Genomic DNA, 20,358 nt, shown 5'->3' with positions numbered 1-20,358 from the left:
CAATAAGCACTTTTTAAATGCTCTTTCCAATTGGCTGTTTTTTCCTACCCAGGGCATTAGGAAAGATCTGAAATTGACCCATTTTTAGGAAGCTCTTAACTTTCCACACCACAGCAGCTGTATCATAGCAAGTCACATATCTAGAATGAAAATGTTCAGTCTTCTGTATGCAGCTGTAGCCACCCATCCACAGCACTGCCAACCAACTTCCATTCTCAGGCTGGCTAGCGGAAGAGCTCCAGGCACTTTCAGCACAGCTCTTTCTACAGTCAGGTTCTGACTTCGTGCTTTTTGTAAACCCCCATCAAACTGCTAAATAGAGAAGAAATTCAAATCTCAGAATAGAGAAGAAAATGCACAAGTCTGACTTCAGTCAAGCAAAGGAAATCTATTACCTACGATCCTGCCACAGACTTCAGTTAATGCATCCTTAAACCAGTTTGCATGCAGTTCCCTAGTTTATGTTTGGGCAATTACCACTTATTCCTCAAAGCCAGACAGCTGGCAGAACTGGTTTTAAGACCCACAACTGAAGGAGCTGTCTGGGGCCTCAGAGGCCTATTAGCCTAACCTGAACATCAGGGCAAGTCACCTAGTGCATGAGAAAAGCTGAACTCTACACATTAATCTTCGTCCAGGATCAGAGTAACCTGACATTTCTTTTATTCACCACAGTCCTCCTATTTGCCTCACTAGAAGGTTATGCCAGTACAGAAGCAGAGCAAAAAGTGGTGAATCTGTCCCCTAGTTTAGCAAGAGGATGAACACATTAGTCACATGAAAAGGAGAGTTCTGAACAGATTGTTAACATCTCTCCTTTATATTTCCTTGAGAGAGACACAGTGACTTAAAACGTGCATATTGCACACAGCAGTGGTGCACAGGTTCTAACCTCCAGTTATTCCATCTCCAATCCCACAGCATGGACTTAGCACTTTGTAAGTAAACAGGGGGTTAAACCTGACATGCTGATGTACTAAAGCTTTAGGAAATCTATTTAATGCATTTACCCAACCATAAACATGTGGAAGAAAAGCTCTTTTTGCTACAGCCAAAATTTGCACTTATTTTAAGGAATACTTTAAAAACACAGTTTCAAATGCCAACAAGCAGATGAGGCAACGAATAAAATAAAATACCTTTCTTTACTGTTTCCCATGCAATATGTGGGATGCTTTCATCATGCAGCTAAACACCATCAATGTCAATGGTATTTTTAGCATTTTAGGTTTGCCCAGCATTTACTCGTAGCTGTTTCACTAGCAACTGGAGCAGATGAAATCTGAACCACTTGTCCTGAAATGCTTCATGGGCCAGTTGTAAAGGACATTTGGGGTACAAGTTTTGGGATCATGCCAGTCACCCATGATTTGCTGATATCCCCCGTGGTGTTGATGATGACTGCCAGACCATTGTGCTGCATTAACATCACACAGACTGCCTTATCTCTTATCTCTTGCTCAAGTGATTTACTACATCTTCTTAGGGCATATATATATGAAACCTTCTGCACAGCCTTAGGTTCACCAAGGAAGATTTTTAGAGGAGAGGAATAAGAAAAAAATCTGAGTAGGATTTCTTCTCAACTCTTTCAAATGTTAGTATAGATAGTCTGATCTTCCCTTGACTCATCCTACCTCTGCTAAAGCTTATTTAAACCATCACTCCCAAATAAACCTCCATGCAGATAAACCTTCTTTCGCACACATTCATGATAGCCACACCTATTCTAGAATCATGAAGAAGTTTATTTTGAATTTACCTTGACTTTTCCACTCATGATGTGTGAAAAAAGAAATAGAAGTGCAAGCAACACCTTCACTTGCTTTGCTTTCCTTCATGCCAAGACGACAGCATGGTTCACAAAGAGAAAGGTGACCCAGTCAAACGGTTAGGTCTAAAGTCTTTCTAAAGTCTAGAAAGGAATTCAGAGTCATCTTGAAAATATTTTAGTTTTTCAATCTAATTAAATATTTTTTCTCCCCCCCCCGCCACCCCAAGAAGCACATTTTAACTTCTCCCTTTACACACATTTATACCTTCTAGTCAATAAACAAAATGAAAGTTGCTGAAAGGCTCCTACATGCATTTAGTCTGATACATTAAGACAAACCAGAAATACTGTGGGCCACTAAAATACAGGTTAATACTGTTAATAATGAAGACTTCCATCAGAATCTCAACTCAGTCTCCTCTGTAGTGCCAGCCCCTTCCCAACAGGATGCTCTTCAGAAGGTGGAGTCAGCTTCTTTAAACAAGCCAGCTAATAATGTTTTGTTTTGGTTTTTTTCTGGTGAATGAAAAAACCCAGGACATTTGTCATTGAAGATAAAAAGTAGAATCTATCAGGAAGGGAACAACCATCAAGAAAAGAAAAGAGAGCTTTGCATTGCCTTTTGTTCAGAAACTCCTGGCACAGGAGTATCATCTACTGATTATTTCTTAAGCATGTGAAATGGGAACAGAAGGATCAGGATTAATACACCTGAAATTTTGGCCAGTGGATTAATACTGACTACATAATTTATAGCCACAATCCCATTCTCAGAATTACTCAAAAACTGAGGGAAATAACAACATTAGACTGATTTTCAAAGATGCTTACACTGCACCCAGTGATGGTGGTGCTCAGAGTGGGCCATTTACCCACCCTTGGCTGAACAACGCTCTGCTGCAGCCACACAACTCATAGTCCATGAGCGAACTTGCTCATCTCTATATAAAACTGTTATTTCACAATACACATAGCAGAAGGTTCCTGAAGGCCTAAATTATATTCAAGAAGAGTGTTTAGGCTGCTAAATCATTCAAGCACTTTCAAAGGATTTACTCAAGTTCGGGAATCTAATTGCTCATCTAAGCTTAATTCAGCTCAATTTTAAAAATCAGCTAAATTGGTGCTAATGCTGACGACACTAAAAATGCTCTTAAACTCATTTTAAGGTTAATTTGGTAATTTACCAACATAAAGGTTAAGCTGACTAAAGGTATTTTTTATAGAGAATTTTATAGAATTGCATTGGCTTAGCTATAATAGTAAAAAAAAATAGTTTATTCAAATTTCTTTAATACAAGCTCATAACTTTACTTCAGGCAATAGTTCTCTAGATAAAAAAAAGTCACAGAGGAAAATGACATGAATAAGTACAGTTTTTGTTGTAGCAGTTACTTCAATTTTTCAGGATATTCAGTAAAGCGATCGTCAGTAGAGAAAAACCCCTCCTATTTCCCTGACTTAAATGTGAGGAGTAACCCTCTTGTATAAGAAATGCTGCTATGAATAGGTCTAGACTTTACACAGCCATGGGTCACTAATTTAATTAGATTTCAAAGCAGCTATTCTACCTTTACACTGAATACAATACTTCCTGTACCCTCCCTCATACTAAAAGGAATAAAACAATCCCCAAGAGGTTTACACCTCAACGCATGAGGAAACAACAACAAAGTGTACATACAATACCTTGAGTTACAGATGGGATTTATATTGTTCAAGTTATTAGGAAAACCTTAACTACCTGCTAAGTTGGTATTTTTAGCAAGGAAAACAAAAGCTTTTCTCCTTTCTGGTAAGACAGGATTCTGTTTGACCTGCTCTGCTCAGAAAATGACTGCCGTCAGCCAACCTCAATAACTTCCCCTCCTAATTATGAGCTTTTGCACATACTACAAAATTAAAACAAGCTTCTCTGTATGAATAAAATAAATTTTAAGAAATTAAATTTCCTGGTAACAATGAAAGTCCTTGCCTTCCATAAAAATAAACAGTAGGTTTTGTAGGGTTTTTCTTGGGAGTTGAAGAGTAGGGTAGAGCAAGGAGCCCTGCTGTGTATCAGTGTTTGGTCTTTTGAGCTTTTCTCCTTTCAAACGAAAATGGGGGCTGCAGTTTTCACAGGGTTCTTGTATCACATTTGTTACAATGCATTTCAGACTATGTAAGCTTACTGCTTTCATAATTTGAGTGATCCAAAGCTCCATGGATTAGTTACTTGAGGAGATTGGGGGGTTTGCCCTCACTAAAAGCCATGAGGGAATAACAAGCAACCAAGTTCATATTCTCTTCCAGGAGCTCATGGTAACATTTCAAAGAATTACACAAGATAGGCACTGTTACTGGAAGTGAAACCACACTATAATAGACAGGATCATTTGCCTCCAGTTTCACCATCTATAAATGACATGAAAATACCTATTATTTGACATTATCATACTGCTACACGTTTATACTGTTATTCAGCAACATGCACGTAAAGGAAAAATGTGCTATAACAACTGTATGAACAATCTTTGCAAATAACTTTGTTATAGTTAACATCAGTCCAACTTCACATCTTGCTCTCCTGAAGCACGACACTAATTCAGCCTCGGTCCAGCTTTTACACACAAGTGCACAACATTTCATACTCTATTCTTTCACAGGAAATCAAGACGCCAGCATACAGGAAGGGCAGCGGCAGGAATTCAGGGGTTCCTCTGGATCTCACATATAAATGAAGCACTTAGGGTGTTGATTCCCTAAGCTGACAATACAGTTCTTCTGCAGGCAGCTACAGTCTACTGCTACCTTATATGCTGTGTATACAGTGCGAGAGAGAATTTTGTGAAGAGTGGATATGAAGATGCTAGTACCAAAATTTCTGGCGAGTCCAGTGCTTGTATTTTGTGAGCAGCATTCCCACCCTCTGTATGGCAAATTAACAGCAGTAAAAGACAAAACTCATCATAACCCATTTCTACAGTGCAGTACTTCTGGAAATATAATGGCTACTAGGACACAAAAAATTTTGATGCACAAATGAAGCTGAAATTGTAATAGCCTCTTCACTCTCTCATGTTAGCTAGTGGCAATGGTAATCAAATAAAACTGAAAAAATTACAGAATGTATGAAAATGCATTCTAGACATCCATTCTTCTTTCTGATTTCAGGTCATCTTTCTGATCTTATGATAAAACTGCTGGGCCACAATACTTATTTGTCATCTTACAATGGAAATGAAAAGTCAGTCAATTTAAGACATCCAGCAATTTGTTTTCAAATAAAATGTTTAAAGAGAGCTGTTTCATGGCTTCTAATGAATTTCAGTGTATGAGCCTAGATTTTTTTAAAATCAGTGCTGTGATGAAAAATCAGACTTTCATGGTGTGAAAACTGAGAAAAAATAAGTAGATATTTGAATGTAATTTAAAAATTCCCAGGACAGAGAGCACTGGTGATCCATGGAATGTCTAAACCACAGACCCAAACATATTGCATACTCTCATATGCACATGAAAAGAAAGGGCGTAAATGGAAGTAAACAACATACAAAGGTAAGCTTATTTTATTCTGGTTATAAATAAAAACCACAAGGGTAAAACTCCTTGCCCTGCTCCCCCAAAAGCTAGAAAGCAAATCACAAAAACTGAAGGGAGTCAGTGTGGAAAAAAGAACATAGGAAGAAACAACAATGATGTAAAATGGAGGCAAAAAGAAACTGAATTCTATCTTTTCAAAAGCAGCATTCTGTTCTAGACACAGAGGAAAGACACTCATTTCATTACAAGAAGTGTAAGTGAAAAAACAGGAAGGTACAACTAAGTGTAATTAGGGGGTTAACAGAAGTTTGGGGAGCGGGGTCCCTATCCTATTTAGGAACATAGCAAATATAAACCAGTTACGATGTTATTTCCTCAATTATGGCCACTTCTCCTTTGCAAAGTGGTAAATTGTAAGAGCAAGCACTGATGTGACCTTAGTATAAATTAGTAGGACAGAGCTCTCATCCAGTTATAGGGAAATATCCCTTGGCACTAGGATACAACAAGGAAGAAGGGAGAAGATACAAGAAGCCAGAGAGACAATCCAGCATTGTATTATTTCCAAAGGAAGTACCATCCTGAGACACTTGAGGATGCCCCCTAAAGAACAGTGTTGGGGACCTGAGGCACACAGACGCAGAGCCATGGACACTCAAGAGAGCTGTAGCTGGAACTAGATAAATTGCCAGAGCTGTGATGACAGTGCTAGAATCAGAGCTGTGGGATTTAACAGAAAGATGAAAGCAGTCCGTGACATATCCCTCCTTCTATCATCTTCTACCCCACAGCACTATGCCAGAACAGCACCAGCTCAAAAAAACACTTGCCACATGAGCAGATTCCTGGCTACTTCTATCTACCATAGTGGCAAACATATTTTGCTGCCTTTTCTTTTTTTTTTTTAAACTACAGAGTTGCTTTATCTCCAACCTAGCATAAGATGGCTGACTAATTTGAACTGGCTGCAGACAAGTTGGTACAGGCATTACTGAGTAACACAGACCAGTGGGGACCACCAGAGAGAGATGAGCTTGGTAGCAAATTCTAATTTACTCACCACACATGGAAGAATGCGTCAGCAAAGACTCTCAGAGTTGAAGCACATTAATTAGTTAAGCCTACTCAAGTTTTGTGGCTATTTTAAAATTAATAGGGTTGAGTAAACTAGGGCAAGCACACAAAAAGGCCTACATCCTCAAAAGCACATTGTGGGTATGCTGAGAATTGTCTTTGTTGATCTGGATCTAAATGGATTTCAAGGTCTAATAATGAATCAGTGAGTTGAATACTGTTTCCTAGATTCCTATCTCTCTGTGATCGGGCTCTTATAATGACCTGGGATTCAAAGAGTGTCTTCCACTGCATTTTATTAGACCAAAGCTAGTATTAAAGAACTTTAAAAATGTGAAATTATGTGGTAGTTGACTCATCGCAGCAAGAACCATAAAGCTGAATACTGCTTTTTTTTTTTTACATAGCCATGTAACCATATGTAAATTATACCAAGAACAGTAAAAGCAAAATAAGAAAGCATAGTTAAACTTTCTGTTATCTTCCATGGTATATATTTATAAGAGATGGATGGAGCACTTTACAGTTAGCAAGAAGTTTGTCATGAAAAAAGAAATATCTTTGCCTCCCAAGTATCCGATAATATTTAAAAGCAAAGTGAACATACCTGTTTCTTCACTGCTCTTTTTTTCAGACTGTGTCACTTGTATAATTTCAGCAGCAGCATCCCTTACTACCAAATCTTCATTCTGCAGCAGTAGAACCACACATTTCCACAGAGCAAGGGTATCAGACAGTCCTACATTTATTTATGGAGAAAAATTAGAATTCTATTTCTTACATGCACTCAAAGAAGTTAGAGTTCTGTTTCCACAGCTAAACAAAACAAATGCAGTGAAACACTGCAGAGAAACACACTGACAAACCACTGGCAAAAGGACTGCCAATATGATCAAAGTATTTTCATCACGTGTGAACTTTATCTAGATGGTAGACTCAGCTTAGTTTAAACAGTGGGCAACACATAAGAGAATGGACCTCTCTATCTGGGTTCAAATGAGTGCTCTGAATTTTCTACAGTTTCTAGGAGTGCAGAATTCCCAAAAATTTTGCCACTGGAGATTGACCAATGCACTCTGACCGTGGATTTGCTGTTGCAATCTGCCTGGAGCAAACCAAGCTTTCTTCAGATAATGCCAGTAGTGCTGGATACAAATGCCATTCCCTGCAGGAAACAGGAAATGATCCCACCTCTCAGGGATCTACCCATCACCTACTTCCACATCCACCTCACCCCACCACTCACCAACAAGCCCTGCAACCCTCACACTATCTGTTGGAAGCAAGCCAAGTTAAATCCATAGGGTAATTACATACACACAGTATGGTAACTGCCCACAGGGAGGTGCTCACTTGGTAGACTACAAGCAGGCAGACAGCATATACCACCCCAGTGGCAATTCTCATCTCACAAGCAATAATCCACTTGCAAACCCTTGTGCCATTTAGTGCTGTCACACTGTGGATGACCAGCTGAAGTCACAAGGCTCCTAGGTTTGCTGGGGTACTTTTCAGGTCTTCTAGAACATCCTCATTAAGGGAATCTTCTAGAAGGTCTCTTTTACATGCAGCCAGCTGTTAGATATTACTTTCTGGTGATCACAGACAACAGGGGAGCTGGTGGTTCATTGTTGTGCTGGTTTTCTTCAACTATGTTATCAGTAGGTCTATCAGACATTTGTATTACAAGGCTAGCCAGACAATTGTATTTCACTGCTTGGCCACAATAAATTGCTCAAGGCTTTATTACACAGGCAGAGAAAGCATTCCTGTATTTCATACAACTTCCCTATGTGGGAATGGCATGGAGTATAATTATTTCAGAAAGAAGTTGCTTTTCTTCCTAACGTAACACACTCAATAATGTTCCACTGGCACAGCTAGGGCAGAATAATTATTCCCTTATAGATTCAATGGCCAGCTGTCCCATCTAGACAAGTTTCTACAGTATCTCCAGCAGTGGTGGAAGTCTGCAAATGGATTTTTGCAGAAAGACTTTTTCTGAACCCTCAGGCAGCATGATGGAGAAATGATGGGGTCACCCAGAACATACTGATCAGTATTCATTCTTCCTCTTATGAGCATAATAATGGAAGCTTATGGGAACGACTACAACTCCATTCCACACAACCACTGTCTCCTTAACTTCTACTTTTTACTGCATGTGGCCAAGCAAGCTGATGCAGAATAAGGTGTAAAAGTCAAAACTGTTTTTATGTGCATAACCCCTTTAAGAGAATGATTCTGAGCTTATATCACTACAACTAAACACCGGATCATGTCCTTGATTTGCTAAAATTCTCACTGCAGTACTGCTGCCTGTCTTGTTCAGGACGCAAAATAATTTCTTCATCATCTGTTACTACTTATTCTTGTATATCTCCTGGCTCTTTAATCACAAAATCCCCTTATTCTCTATTCACAGAAGGCAGGGAAAAACAAAAAAGCTAAAAGAAAAAAAACATGTATTCTGCAGAACAGACCAGACAGTTTCACTTAGCTTTGCCTCTCGGTCAGTAATGTGTTATCAAATAAGACTGTGTAAGTTTTGTTTCTTTCTTTGTTTTTTAAAGAGACAGCCTAACGTCAACTTTAAAAAAATCATTGTACCTGGGAGGTATAACATGATCCAATTATTAATCATTCTTACAGCAGAATGTGTCCCTCATTTCCAGACTGAAGCCTTTAACTTCAACATTCAGCCAGCACAGCTTTGTTACACTCACAGCGTTAAACTAAAAGTACATCCACATCACCAATACAGTACTTCAGAAAGACTGAAGTCAGAGAGCAATTGCAAGCTAGTAAATCTGTACAGCAATGTACAGTGGCCTGGAGACATAAAAATATCTCATGTCACCCTTCTACAGAGTTATTGCAAGAAGGTGTGCACATGTGCTTTTTCTAACAGAATTTAAATAAGTCTACATGTTTAGTAATTAAATCCTATTAAAGTGTAAAAAAACCCATTTGATGTAATTGTGTGTTTTGTCTGTGTGTACATAAAATGTATTGTATACATATATGTCATGTACTAATGGATTTAATCTAAAAAGATCCAGAAAATAATGTTCAAACTACTTACCAAGAATGAGCTTCTCACTGATCAGAAGGAATGATGTTATACTTTTAAGAACTTCAGCAGCTGCTAACAGCATCTCTGTCTCTTGCTCATCTCCACAAAAATACAGTATCAGTTGAACCCATTTTTTCAAGACTTTTTCTGAAATCTAAAAGCACAGAACATGTGAGAAGTATGCTGTACAACCTCTTACCATTGCACTGAACCACGGACTGCAGAAGGGATACTGCTCATTAGTAAATGTGGACTTTTTTTCAAGGTGCACTCAGAGCAGTATGCACAGGCAATTCTCTCGCTCTGTCCCTTCACACCAGACTCACCAATGACCACACAAGTCAAAGCATATCTTTGTGTCCTCAGTTCTTCTAAACATGCAAGTCAAAGTCCAGTATGCTGGACTATAACAAAGGGAAGCAATTCTCAGAAGCATTCTACAGGTACACACACATAGCTGAAAAAAAATCAAAAGCTTTTGAAACATGCCATCAATCTCAGCCTTTGATAATTATGCAATGCTTGGTAAAGAGATGCATGGAGCTCCATTTTTCTCCTCTGCTAATATTGGAAAAGGAATTTTTTTTGTAATAAGTCTGTCAAGGTACCTTTCATTTTGAAAGCATGTGCATTCAGAACATTGAAGAAATCTCCATGTTGGCTGATACACAGCAAAGCCCACTGTCCTAAAACATGAAGAATCAGAAAAAAAGAACAACAAAGAAAGAGAAATTTCCTGGTTCAAATAAAATCCAGTTGCCATCTTTCAGAAAATATTTAGTCCTCTGACATATTCAAGGAAAACTACTACTAAGTAAAAAAAAAATGAGAGAAAGCTTCAACTCTTCCCAATATGTAATGATGACTATTAGATTTTTTGTGGAAAAAATAATGTGCACTTTATTCAAAACTTGTAAACTCTGCCCTGCATTGGGACAGCTGGGCCATAACTGGGAAGAGAAAGTCCTAACTTGCATAAGTGACCAAGAAAGATTTGAGATCCCCTGCAAATGCCACCTTTAGGAGAGCAGTGGGTTGGTCAAGGTGCAGGAACCTCAAGTGAAGGTTAGAAAACAGAACTTGCAAAATGCAGGAGGTGGCACCCAGACACAGCGTGTGCTACAGCTATCAGAAGGAAGCTCCAGAGGGGGAAAAAAAAACCCAAACAAACCCAAACAGATTGGCACTTCATTCACAGAACAGATAAAGCAGCACCAGTTTGACCTGGACACAGTTGAGGTTATGTGCAACTAAAATTTTGGAGTTTTTTCTCATTTCTTTCCTTTTTTTACTTATTTTTAATTAAAAGAAGTGAAAAACATAACAACAAAATAAGGTAAAGAAGAGAATCAATGAAAAGGTGAGTCAAGTAAAAGGGCAGACAAGTACAGGAAGATTCACAGAATCCCAGAATGGGTGAGGTTGGAAGGGACCACAGTGGGTCAACTGGTCCAGCTTCCCTGTTCAAGCACGGTCATCCTAGAGCACATGGCACAGGATGGTCTTGAATATCTCCAAAGGAGACTCCACAACCTCCCTGCACGATCTGTTCCAGTGCTTAGTCACTTGCACAGTAAAGAAGTTCTTCCTCATGTTCAGGTTGAACTTCCTGTGCATCGGCTTGTTGCCTCTTGTCCTATTGCTTGGCACCACCAAGAAGAGCCTGGATCCATCCTTGTCGCTTTCCCTTCAGATACGTATATACACTGGTGAGGTCCCCTTTCAGTTGTCTCTTCTTGAGGCTGAACAGGCCCAGCTCCCTCGGCCTTTCCTTGTAAGAGAGATGCAGAGATGCTCCAGTCCCTTAACCATCTTTGTTGTCCTCTGCTGGACCCACTCCAGGAGCTCCATGTCTCTTTTGTACTGAGGAGCCCGGAGCTGGACACAGCACTCCAGGTAAGGCCTCACTAGGACTCAGAAAAGGGGCTTCATCCAAGTCATTCACAAATTAAACAAAACTGGGCCCAGTAGTGAACCCTGGGGGACACCACTAGTGACAGATGAACCAGACCCTGCCACTGATTACAATCCTCTGGGTTTATTCCTCACTAACTGAGGAACAAATGCAACCTCAGTCATACTCTGTCTCATTCTGTGTGGTACATGGCCACTGCACAAAGGGACAGAGCACGTCCCACAGATTCTGCAACAGGGGAAAACAAAACATAAAATTCTCCTAAGATGTTACAATTACTAAAATTTCAAACAGACACATCTATCTAGAAAAGACAGAACTTAAAGTTTACCTTATGGAAGAGAAACAATCCCTTTCACAGATGCAAATACTGAATGCAAGCCCAAAGAAGGAATTTAGAGGGAAAACTGAGGTACCTGGTCTTTTACTAAGCAGAAAGCTCTCTCTGTAAAGATATCTTAGATCTCTCATGATTTACATGCTTATTAGAGAAAGTTGTTTTAGCATTACTAGTTAATATTGTTACAGCATTTTTCATTAATTCCTCTTTGTTATTTTAAACTTGAAGTCATCATATTATGACTTTCTTCAACAAAAATATTTAACATCATAATTCATTCTCCTCAACTCTTGTGTGCAAATCTGAGATTTTCTTTTTTTTTCATAATGAGATCAGATTATTAGCATACAATATGAATTCATTCTGCTGTACACTCTGTGAGAAATAACATCTATGTAAGGGAAAAAAAAGTCTTCATTTTAATACAGATCATGAGAATTTTCTTTATTTTAAAATATCCATTAAGTGGGTTTTGTGTCTTCAAAAATATTTTTTAAAATGTCTAGCACTAAAAGCTGCCTTTGCACTGCTCTACACATACATATGCGACATCACAGACTGACAATTTAAAATCAAAAGAAATCTGAGCTGGCTGGGAACTGCACCCAACCACTGCTTCAGCTTCCCATCCGACCTGCTCTGCTGTGGGCTCCACAGCAATCAGAAACCACAACAAAGTTGCACTTTAGTAAATGGGCTGGATTCCGAAAAAGCGTTAATCACCGCAGGCATTTCCCTTTCCACATTATAGTGACCATTTCAGATGAGCTCAGAAATTGAAATTAATCCATCAGAAATATTTACTTATGCATTTAACTTTAAATGACTTTGAGAGGGATATACTGAGATGATATTCATGGCTTTTTCATTTCAGCGCATGGCACTGCATTCAGAGAGGAAGATAAAACACCAAAAAAGGCGCAAGGACACAAGCAAACACAACCTTGGGGCTAAAAGAATCCACATTATTACAATCACAAAAAACTCCAGATTACAAAACTCTCAAGCAGCTCCATTTCCCTTACCTGATGATGGTTCTGCAAAAGATGGATAATCAACTTGGAGGCAAATTTGAGAGCTATGATTTGACCTTCAGTGCTGAGAAAACAAGGCAAAGAACATATAAAAAAATCCAGCTATTTATGCCATCATCTCATCTCTAGAAGAAAATTAGCCTGCTCTTAATTACTTCTGATTATCACCAGTGGATATTTTTCAGGCTTAGCACTTGGAGTTTTTACATTACAGATATTGATGTTAGCTAAGTTTTCAGTCGATGCCTTTACTTTCACCTCTCTCGTGTTTATTTTCTATTTACAATACTTCTTATAGAAAAACACATTTGAAAATGGAACCTAAGTCAAATAAACCAGACATTATTTTAAATTATAAACAAAAGCACCTCTTCAAGCTGCTGTTAAGCTGCAGGAATATCTCTTCTACAGCTGCTACGAATGTTCCAGATGCAGAATATGCCAACTGCCACCTTCCGAGCCTCCATGCTGCCCAACAGGGTCTGAGGATGCGGCTCTTGGCACCGTGGTTTCTGAAGGATAGTCTCACCATGGGGAATGGCAACACCTGAGCAGGATGGCCTGCCAGTTCAGCTATTTCCCTCTAACAGCACCAGTCAGTGTTATTTTACCACCAGTATCTTCATTCCAGAAATGATCACTCCCCACCATAATCATTTAAACTTGAACAATTTAGTGCAAATCAGCAGCAAATGTGCATAGTTATGAAATGCTGTTCTACACTCTATACCCTAAATATTCACCATTGGTAACACTGGGGTTCAATGTTTATATGACTTAAAAAACTACTAGAAACAGGATGTCAAACCCATAGAGCCTGGACACTTTAACCCTGTTTGTTCATTCCATTATGAATGGATGGACACAGACTCTAATTCAGTACAAACTACAAACCAGATCCAAATTTTCAGTGCTTTCTGCAGACTTTACAGTCTGAATAGGGAGTGCAAATCCTACAGATTAGGATTAACCATTTCTGCCAATTCAACAAGTTAAATGAGATCTGTTACTCTTTCTACAAATCATCTGCACATAAACCAGGATACAATGGATGGCACATTCACAGCAAATGAGTGTATGTTTGGATTATTAATTCAAAGTTAAATCAGGTGTTTCCCAATTACTATTCAGGAAGAACTATGCTTACTGGCTTTCATTGGACAGCCAGAGCAACTTCTTATTTCAGGAACTGTATTACTGGACATTTACAGAGTGCTTTCCCATATGACTTGTGCGCCTTTCTAATAATTCAGATCTATATCTAACTTCTTTGAAAAATTCTCAAGAACTCTTTTGATTCAAACATGCCACACTCACTTTTCTGAAACATGGATTTTTAAAGGGTAGTCTCAAACCAATAAATTAATGTTTCGATGTTGAAAGTTTTAAAAATATAAGTATTTCAACATTCATGAAAGACCATACCTGTTAGAGATATCTACAAGGTTTAAACTCCAGGTTAAGAGCTCATTTGGATTCATTTTTATAGAGCATTCAGTCTTTGGAAGCACATTTCTAAGATCCATATTATAAAGAATTTCCAGTACCTGCAGACACAATTCACAAACAAAGAATTTAGGGACAGTCTCAACATGAATGTGCACATTTGAGACCAATAAAACATCAAGTTAAACCTCACTCCAAGAACACAAAGATTCTCTCTGGACAGCACTAAGAAAGAAAAGAGGAAGTTCTTGCTTTTACACAAGAACATCTGTTACAGAATTATTTTACAGCTCCTGTTCAATGAAAAAAAAACAACCAACCACTCACCTACTATTTAAGAAACATAATGCATGTTTGAAATATAACTTTAAAAATTAAGAATATAATTTACCGAAAACATAACAAATGACAATAAAGTAGCACCCTCTTACCTTGCAAAAACACTGGTGATTCGTTTCCTTCAGAGCCATTGTGAGAAGAGTGTCTTCCAAATCAATGACTAAACATAATACACCTTCTCTTCCTTCTGCAATCTGCTTGGAATTTTTTTGTTTCAACCACAGCAGTATTGCTTCCAACACAAGCAGACGTACTTCATGAAAGTCACAGTGAAGAAGATGAGCTATTGACAATGATGGCTTGGACATTTTCTTTGCAGCAGCTGAACTGCTGCCCTGGATGTCCGGATCTGCAGTCACCGGCAGCACTGATATTACAAGTTTGGTCATGCTCTGAAGATACTGTATCAGTCCTGGTACTACAGATGAGTAGGGAATACCAGACACCAATTCAGAGTCTGAAATAACTCTGTTCATCTCTTCCCAAAATTCATGAAATTGCATTCCTGGAATGAGAATAACAATAAAGTGACAAATAGATGATGTTACCATCTGCTCCAGATTATGAAGTTGACAAACATCAGGTATACAAAAGGTATCATATGGTAAATTCAGGCATGAAATTAAAATCATAGTTCTCCTTCATTTTAAACTGATTCCAAATTATAAAACAGCTTTCCTAGACATCACGTGTATACATATTTAAATAAAAAGGAATAAGGACACAAAGTTTTCTGAGAACTATAAATAGTTCAACATGAGTTGAAAGTTTCAAATAACTTGAAAAAAATGTTGAGTGCCTGTAATCTTAACAAATTATAGCTGTTTGAAAGTATTTCTTTAAATCAAGCTACTAATATAGTATTGCAAATTTTACAAGCCTTGCACTACAACTGTAGAAAGTGATTAACACAAATAAACTATCTAATATATTTGGGGAAAAAAAAGTGTAGGTAGGTAGCTCTAAAATCAGAGACCAAACTGCACATAGTACTGTCTGTCAGCCTACTCAGCTGCAACTGAAATCAGGAGAAACGATGGCAGAGGCCATTCTGATAATATTGAAAATCCCATGCTTTCACAGATTTATTCAGAAAAAATTACTATTAAGAAGATGCCCCTTCTGGATAAAGAGACCTGTCCTGTGTGTAACAACATAAAGAATTTACCGATTAAAAAAATCCAAGATGCTTTCCCTATGCTTATTCATTTTGAACAGTTAACACAGCTAAGGATAAAGGAGTCACACTGTAATCCCTCTTATGTTTCAGCACAGGAACTGCAACATTTCAGCCATTCACACGTACGACCTGTCCACATGGCACAGTAGAGCTTGACAACCTTCCCTAGTGCTTGGTCACCTCCTGGAGCAAACAAAAAGGTCACTGCTATCTGTGATGCCAGAGAGTTTCAGGCTTTAGTAGAGCTGGCAATGTAGCCACAAAATGAAAGAAAAAAAAATAATCAATGGTCATCTCTCACACACTTAGACTGAAATACACATGTGCTTCGAGTTCAACCTCCTTCTCCATCATCAGTGGGAATGAGTCATTTTATAGTATCAAAATCAAGGATTTTTGCCTCCTTCAGATGTCTATATAGATTGTACTGCAAGAAAATGAATATGCTATATCCCACAGAATTCAAATATAAGTAAGGGAAAATCATGAAGGAACACAGAAGAGAACAACAGTGCCACAGGTTCTAGGGGACGTTAGAAGTTTAGGTTTTTTAAAATTTAAAAATGCATGAAAGGTAAATACAAAGATTAAAGCAAACCTAGATTTCTTCAGTATCTGCAAAAAGACAATTCATCGCCTTATAAACTTTGCTATTTATAATTAAACATTGAGCACTGCTAAAAGCCTGTCCAAATATTTCTACTAAATTGCTGAATTTGACATCAAGCTGCAACGCAAATATGGATTCATTCTGTTGCCCATGAAGACATTTCCCTAAGCCTTCTATTTACAGCTAAATATCCTGCCCTTTCATATTCAGATTCTTCCAAAGCCATCTTAATTTGTTTGACATTTACACAAAAACTTGACATGATTGTACACTGTCTAGCACATAAGGCAGAACTGCTTCTGAGTAATTCTGGACAAGCTTCAAAGAAATGTAGTATTTGTAAAAAATTTTCAGACATATTGCCTAACCATTAGTTCTGTCATTCGTGTTTTCAGTACAGTTTCTTTTCCGAACAGGCTTGATGTAGTAAAAGAAACTGCAGTATCAGTGCGAAGCCATGTCACAGCATTATCCTCTAGATGATACAGCCGACTTCCACCTCTTAACAATGCAAACTTGTGTATTTTATTTGCTGCATTTTCTAAAACCCCTCTAAACACACTGGTTTTACATACTGGCATCATAGCATAAACTAGCATTAATGCCCATGTCACATGACAAGTATCCAACAGCCAGAATTCCTTAATTTCTGAACTGTCTGGTTGCCTTGGAGAGGGATTAGGCCTTCATCTCAGTTATTACACAGACTGACTCCACAGACACCAGTTTAACAACAGAAATAATCCCAGGCAGTTGAAAGAAAAAAGTTCAAGTTCTAGCACCTCAGTTCAAGAAGAGAAACAGCTTCAGCTTTGGAGGCCTGCACCCTCTCTGCTTCCTACCTGTTCCCCTCAGCTGCATTTCAATAATACACATGTCAACTAGCTCAGTTATTCAACTCAAGTGTATATTTCTATTACTTTCATATTAAAAATATAGTGGAGCTACTGACTCCTAGAACTACTACTTGCACAGACTGATACAAGAGTCTTTGCTAACAGATCCTCCTTTTCTGTACACATCAGATCCTTCTGTTTTGGAGGCCTTTTGGATAACTTTTTTTCCCATGCAATTGTGACAGACTGAACACTGTGGCTCATATATTTTACAGAAAGTCTCTTTAAAACTGGATGTCTCAATGGCAAGGCCGTCAGCAAAATAAGACTGTCTGCATATTTGCTTAGCCTCAGAATGCCAGAAAGCAAATCCTTCTGCATTCATCTTGTGCTCCACATGTTCTCCAACACTCTTTTTTTCACACAAACATGTACAAAAGGAAGGAATGCCCCTGTCTTATTACAATGCAGTGGAAATATTCCTGCGTTCAACTTCATCGCTAAGAAATTTTTCCAGGCTTTCATGTAAATGTTTTCTCATCTGCTTAGCTTTAAGTAAACTCTCCTTTGGCTTACATCAAAATATCCGACCAAACCAGAAATCCACACTGGTTCCCAAAGCAAATGTCAGCCTCTGTTGTTAAGATACAATAAAGACATACTTTTATTTACAAACAAAAATCACTGTACAGTTTGAACAACCAGCTGCTTTGAGAAGGAAGAACAAATTCTCACTGACCAAAGAAGGATCTTGGCAAACGGCAGTCTTGTCCAGGATGCTGACAGATGCAAAAGAGCCCCCCAGAATTAAGTGGATTAATTTTATTTTTCCCTCCTTAAGGATTGCTTCATTTGTAGGACAGGAAGAACATTGGCCTCCTTCTAGGAAGGGAGACGTCTCACACAACCAGTGTCAAACCTCCTTAACACAGAGCACAAACATCCCACAGTGCTCCTCAATCCCTTTATGTCCAAAGCATTGATATACGCATACACCATCTATGGCATATCATCTAGGTTTGAGGCATTGTTTTTTTAATCCTATTTGTGATCAACTCATGTTCAATCAGTTATGTGAAATAAAATGGCCTTTCATCATCTGAAAAGAGAGGAAAGTAAAAGGAGCAAAATGGAATTAGCAGACCCGATGAATGCCTAGTTAGAAACCTCCTCAAAGTTTAGCAACTCCCAAACCTGTGCCCTGCCTGACTCTCTTCTGCTCTTCCCCACAACAGCAGGCAGGCCCTATTCTACAGTCTGTTCCCACAGCAAGTAGATACATCGAGTAAATACAGAAAAAACGTCCCTGCTCAGGGAGTAACAAACTGTCAGCTAATGGACAGTTCAGCTGAACTTTCAGAGATTCTACAGTATGTTCAAAAGTGAAAGAAGTAATCTGAATTCCTTCCATATTTAAATCTAAACTTGTTTTACCTCCTTGACAGCTAACATGCAGGACTGATTATGTACTTCTGTAGGATTCAGTAATTTTACAGTGACTATCTAGGCTACTGCCATTGGACAACTCTCCCTATCATCAGGTGTATACTGTGTGAGAAGCTTTTGTTTTGAAATGTGATTACCAAAGATATAAGTATTTGCACACTTCTAGATAAATATTGATAATAAATCCTGTATGCAGGTCCTCGGGCATCCAAGCCATCTTCCATCTTCCTATTAGAGGCTCCAGAAAAGAAGAACAAAGCAGGGGAAAAGGGGAGAAGTTACTAGCAGCATCAGAAAAGTCACTGACACTCTGCAAGGGCAGACAAGAACTACAGGAGCAGCAATAAAATGTTGCTATGCCCATAGTGCAATGTTACAGGAAGGGGTCCAAGAATCAGAAAGTGGGATATTCACCATCATCATTCACCAAGACCTGCAAGAAAGTGCAATTATTTATGGACTGAGGTTAAAATCCTTTGCACTCTCAAACTACCATCTATTTATGGGTATCTGAAGAGATCATATGAATAGAGAGAAGGCTGAGAGGTAATCAGTGCCAAGAAGAGATTTTCCTAGACAAATACTAAGGAAAAGTATTCTTTTTCAATTTTTTCCTTTTTATTAAAAGTGGATTAGGCAAAGTCACTGCTAAATGGAAAAAAAAAACACAAAAAGAACACAAGAGTCTATTTTATTATACTGCCAAACTAAGGTGACTATTGATGATCATGAAAAGGGCATATTCTACGCAGGATGTTTTCTTTTAAAGACATCTGCAACTTCAACATCAGAAATGCATCAGTATTCACAAGATAATTCAAAACTACAACCATGAGTGATTAATAGAATCCACGGATGACTTACCATTGAAGACAAAAGCATCCCATTGCATTTTGTACAGTATAAGGGAAAGTTTTCAATTAAAAAAAAAGGGGGAAAAAGAAAAAAAACATTTGATCTGGACACTGAGACTGCTATTTTTCTTACAGCTTCTCTCTGGCACAGCACCGAGTTTTCCACTATTTTGCATTCATACAGAATTGTAAAAACCCTTAGAGACAGTGCAAGTCAGCCAGTGGTACACGGTGAAATCTAAAGAGAAACTGATTTCAGAAGGATGAGCAGTCTCTGTCTTCAATGGTGACAGAATTTTAACTGCTAACAATAATAAACACGATCAACTCCACTTTCCCCTAGTGTCACTTATTTCAGGTAACACCTTTGCATATTCCCTGTTCAATACAGCATTCCATCAGTATCATTCTCTACTCTCAACAACCCTCCTCCTTTCACTGTGTCCCCACCATCTTTCTAAAAACACTTTAACTTTCCTCCTCCTAAATCTGTGCCATGAGTTCTGCCTCTAGCATTTCCTAGACAGCCCACTGGTGTAGCAAACCTCCATCTTCTTTCTCCAACCATTCATTATTCTTTTCAGCCTCTGTCCATTTGTTTTGTCCTTCTGTCTCACATTCATTTTTTGTTCTGTCTTTGGACCACCTCAACATAGTACATCCCTCACTTGTTCTGCCTCTGGCATTTTACTGTCCAGGTAACTCCCAGTCACTCCCTGTGTCTTGGACCTCCAACAATGACATCCTCAACTTCTTCATTCTCCTGCCTGCATTGAATCAGAATACTGAGTACCTAAATACATTTCCTTTTGACTTCTCTAATTTAATATTAGTTGGCACAGGCCATTTAGATGATGCTATAAACATGTTTTAAATCTTTATCTTCCATGAGTCAAAATAAAACATTTATCC

The 20,358-nt window shown here is 38.4% G+C and overlaps 1 protein-coding gene across 3 annotated transcripts in view; it reads right to left on the bottom strand.

The window, feature by feature from the left end:
* The window catches only part of THADA (THADA, armadillo repeat containing), a 168,588-nt gene that overhangs the window by 21,617 nt on the left and 126,613 nt on the right, over positions 1-20,358 (bottom strand). For 2 of the 3 annotated variants that reach the window (XM_027681988.1, XM_027681989.1), the window contains exons 32-36: positions 14,613-15,025; positions 14,161-14,282; positions 12,727-12,799; positions 9,456-9,600; positions 6,978-7,109 (exon numbers count right to left, since the gene is read on the bottom strand). In XM_027681988.1, the coding sequence (XP_027537789.1) occupies positions 6,978-7,109; positions 9,456-9,600; positions 12,727-12,799; positions 14,161-14,282; positions 14,613-15,025 (885 nt within the window). Of the gene's footprint in view, positions 1-2,027; positions 2,291-6,977; positions 7,110-9,455; positions 9,601-12,726; positions 12,800-14,160; positions 14,283-14,612; positions 15,026-20,358 lie in introns of those variants that run through there. The other variant, XM_027681990.1, reaches the window with a different exon arrangement.

This window comes from Neopelma chrysocephalum, unplaced genomic scaffold (assembly GCF_003984885.1).
Source record: "Neopelma chrysocephalum unplaced genomic scaffold, ASM398488v2 Primary Assembly neopelma1_61b, whole genome shotgun sequence".
In the NCBI taxonomy this organism is placed as follows: domain Eukaryota; kingdom Metazoa; phylum Chordata; class Aves; order Passeriformes; family Pipridae; genus Neopelma; species Neopelma chrysocephalum.
The sequence above is the reverse complement of the archived record's forward strand: the minus strand, read 5'-3'. Positions and strand labels throughout refer to the sequence as shown.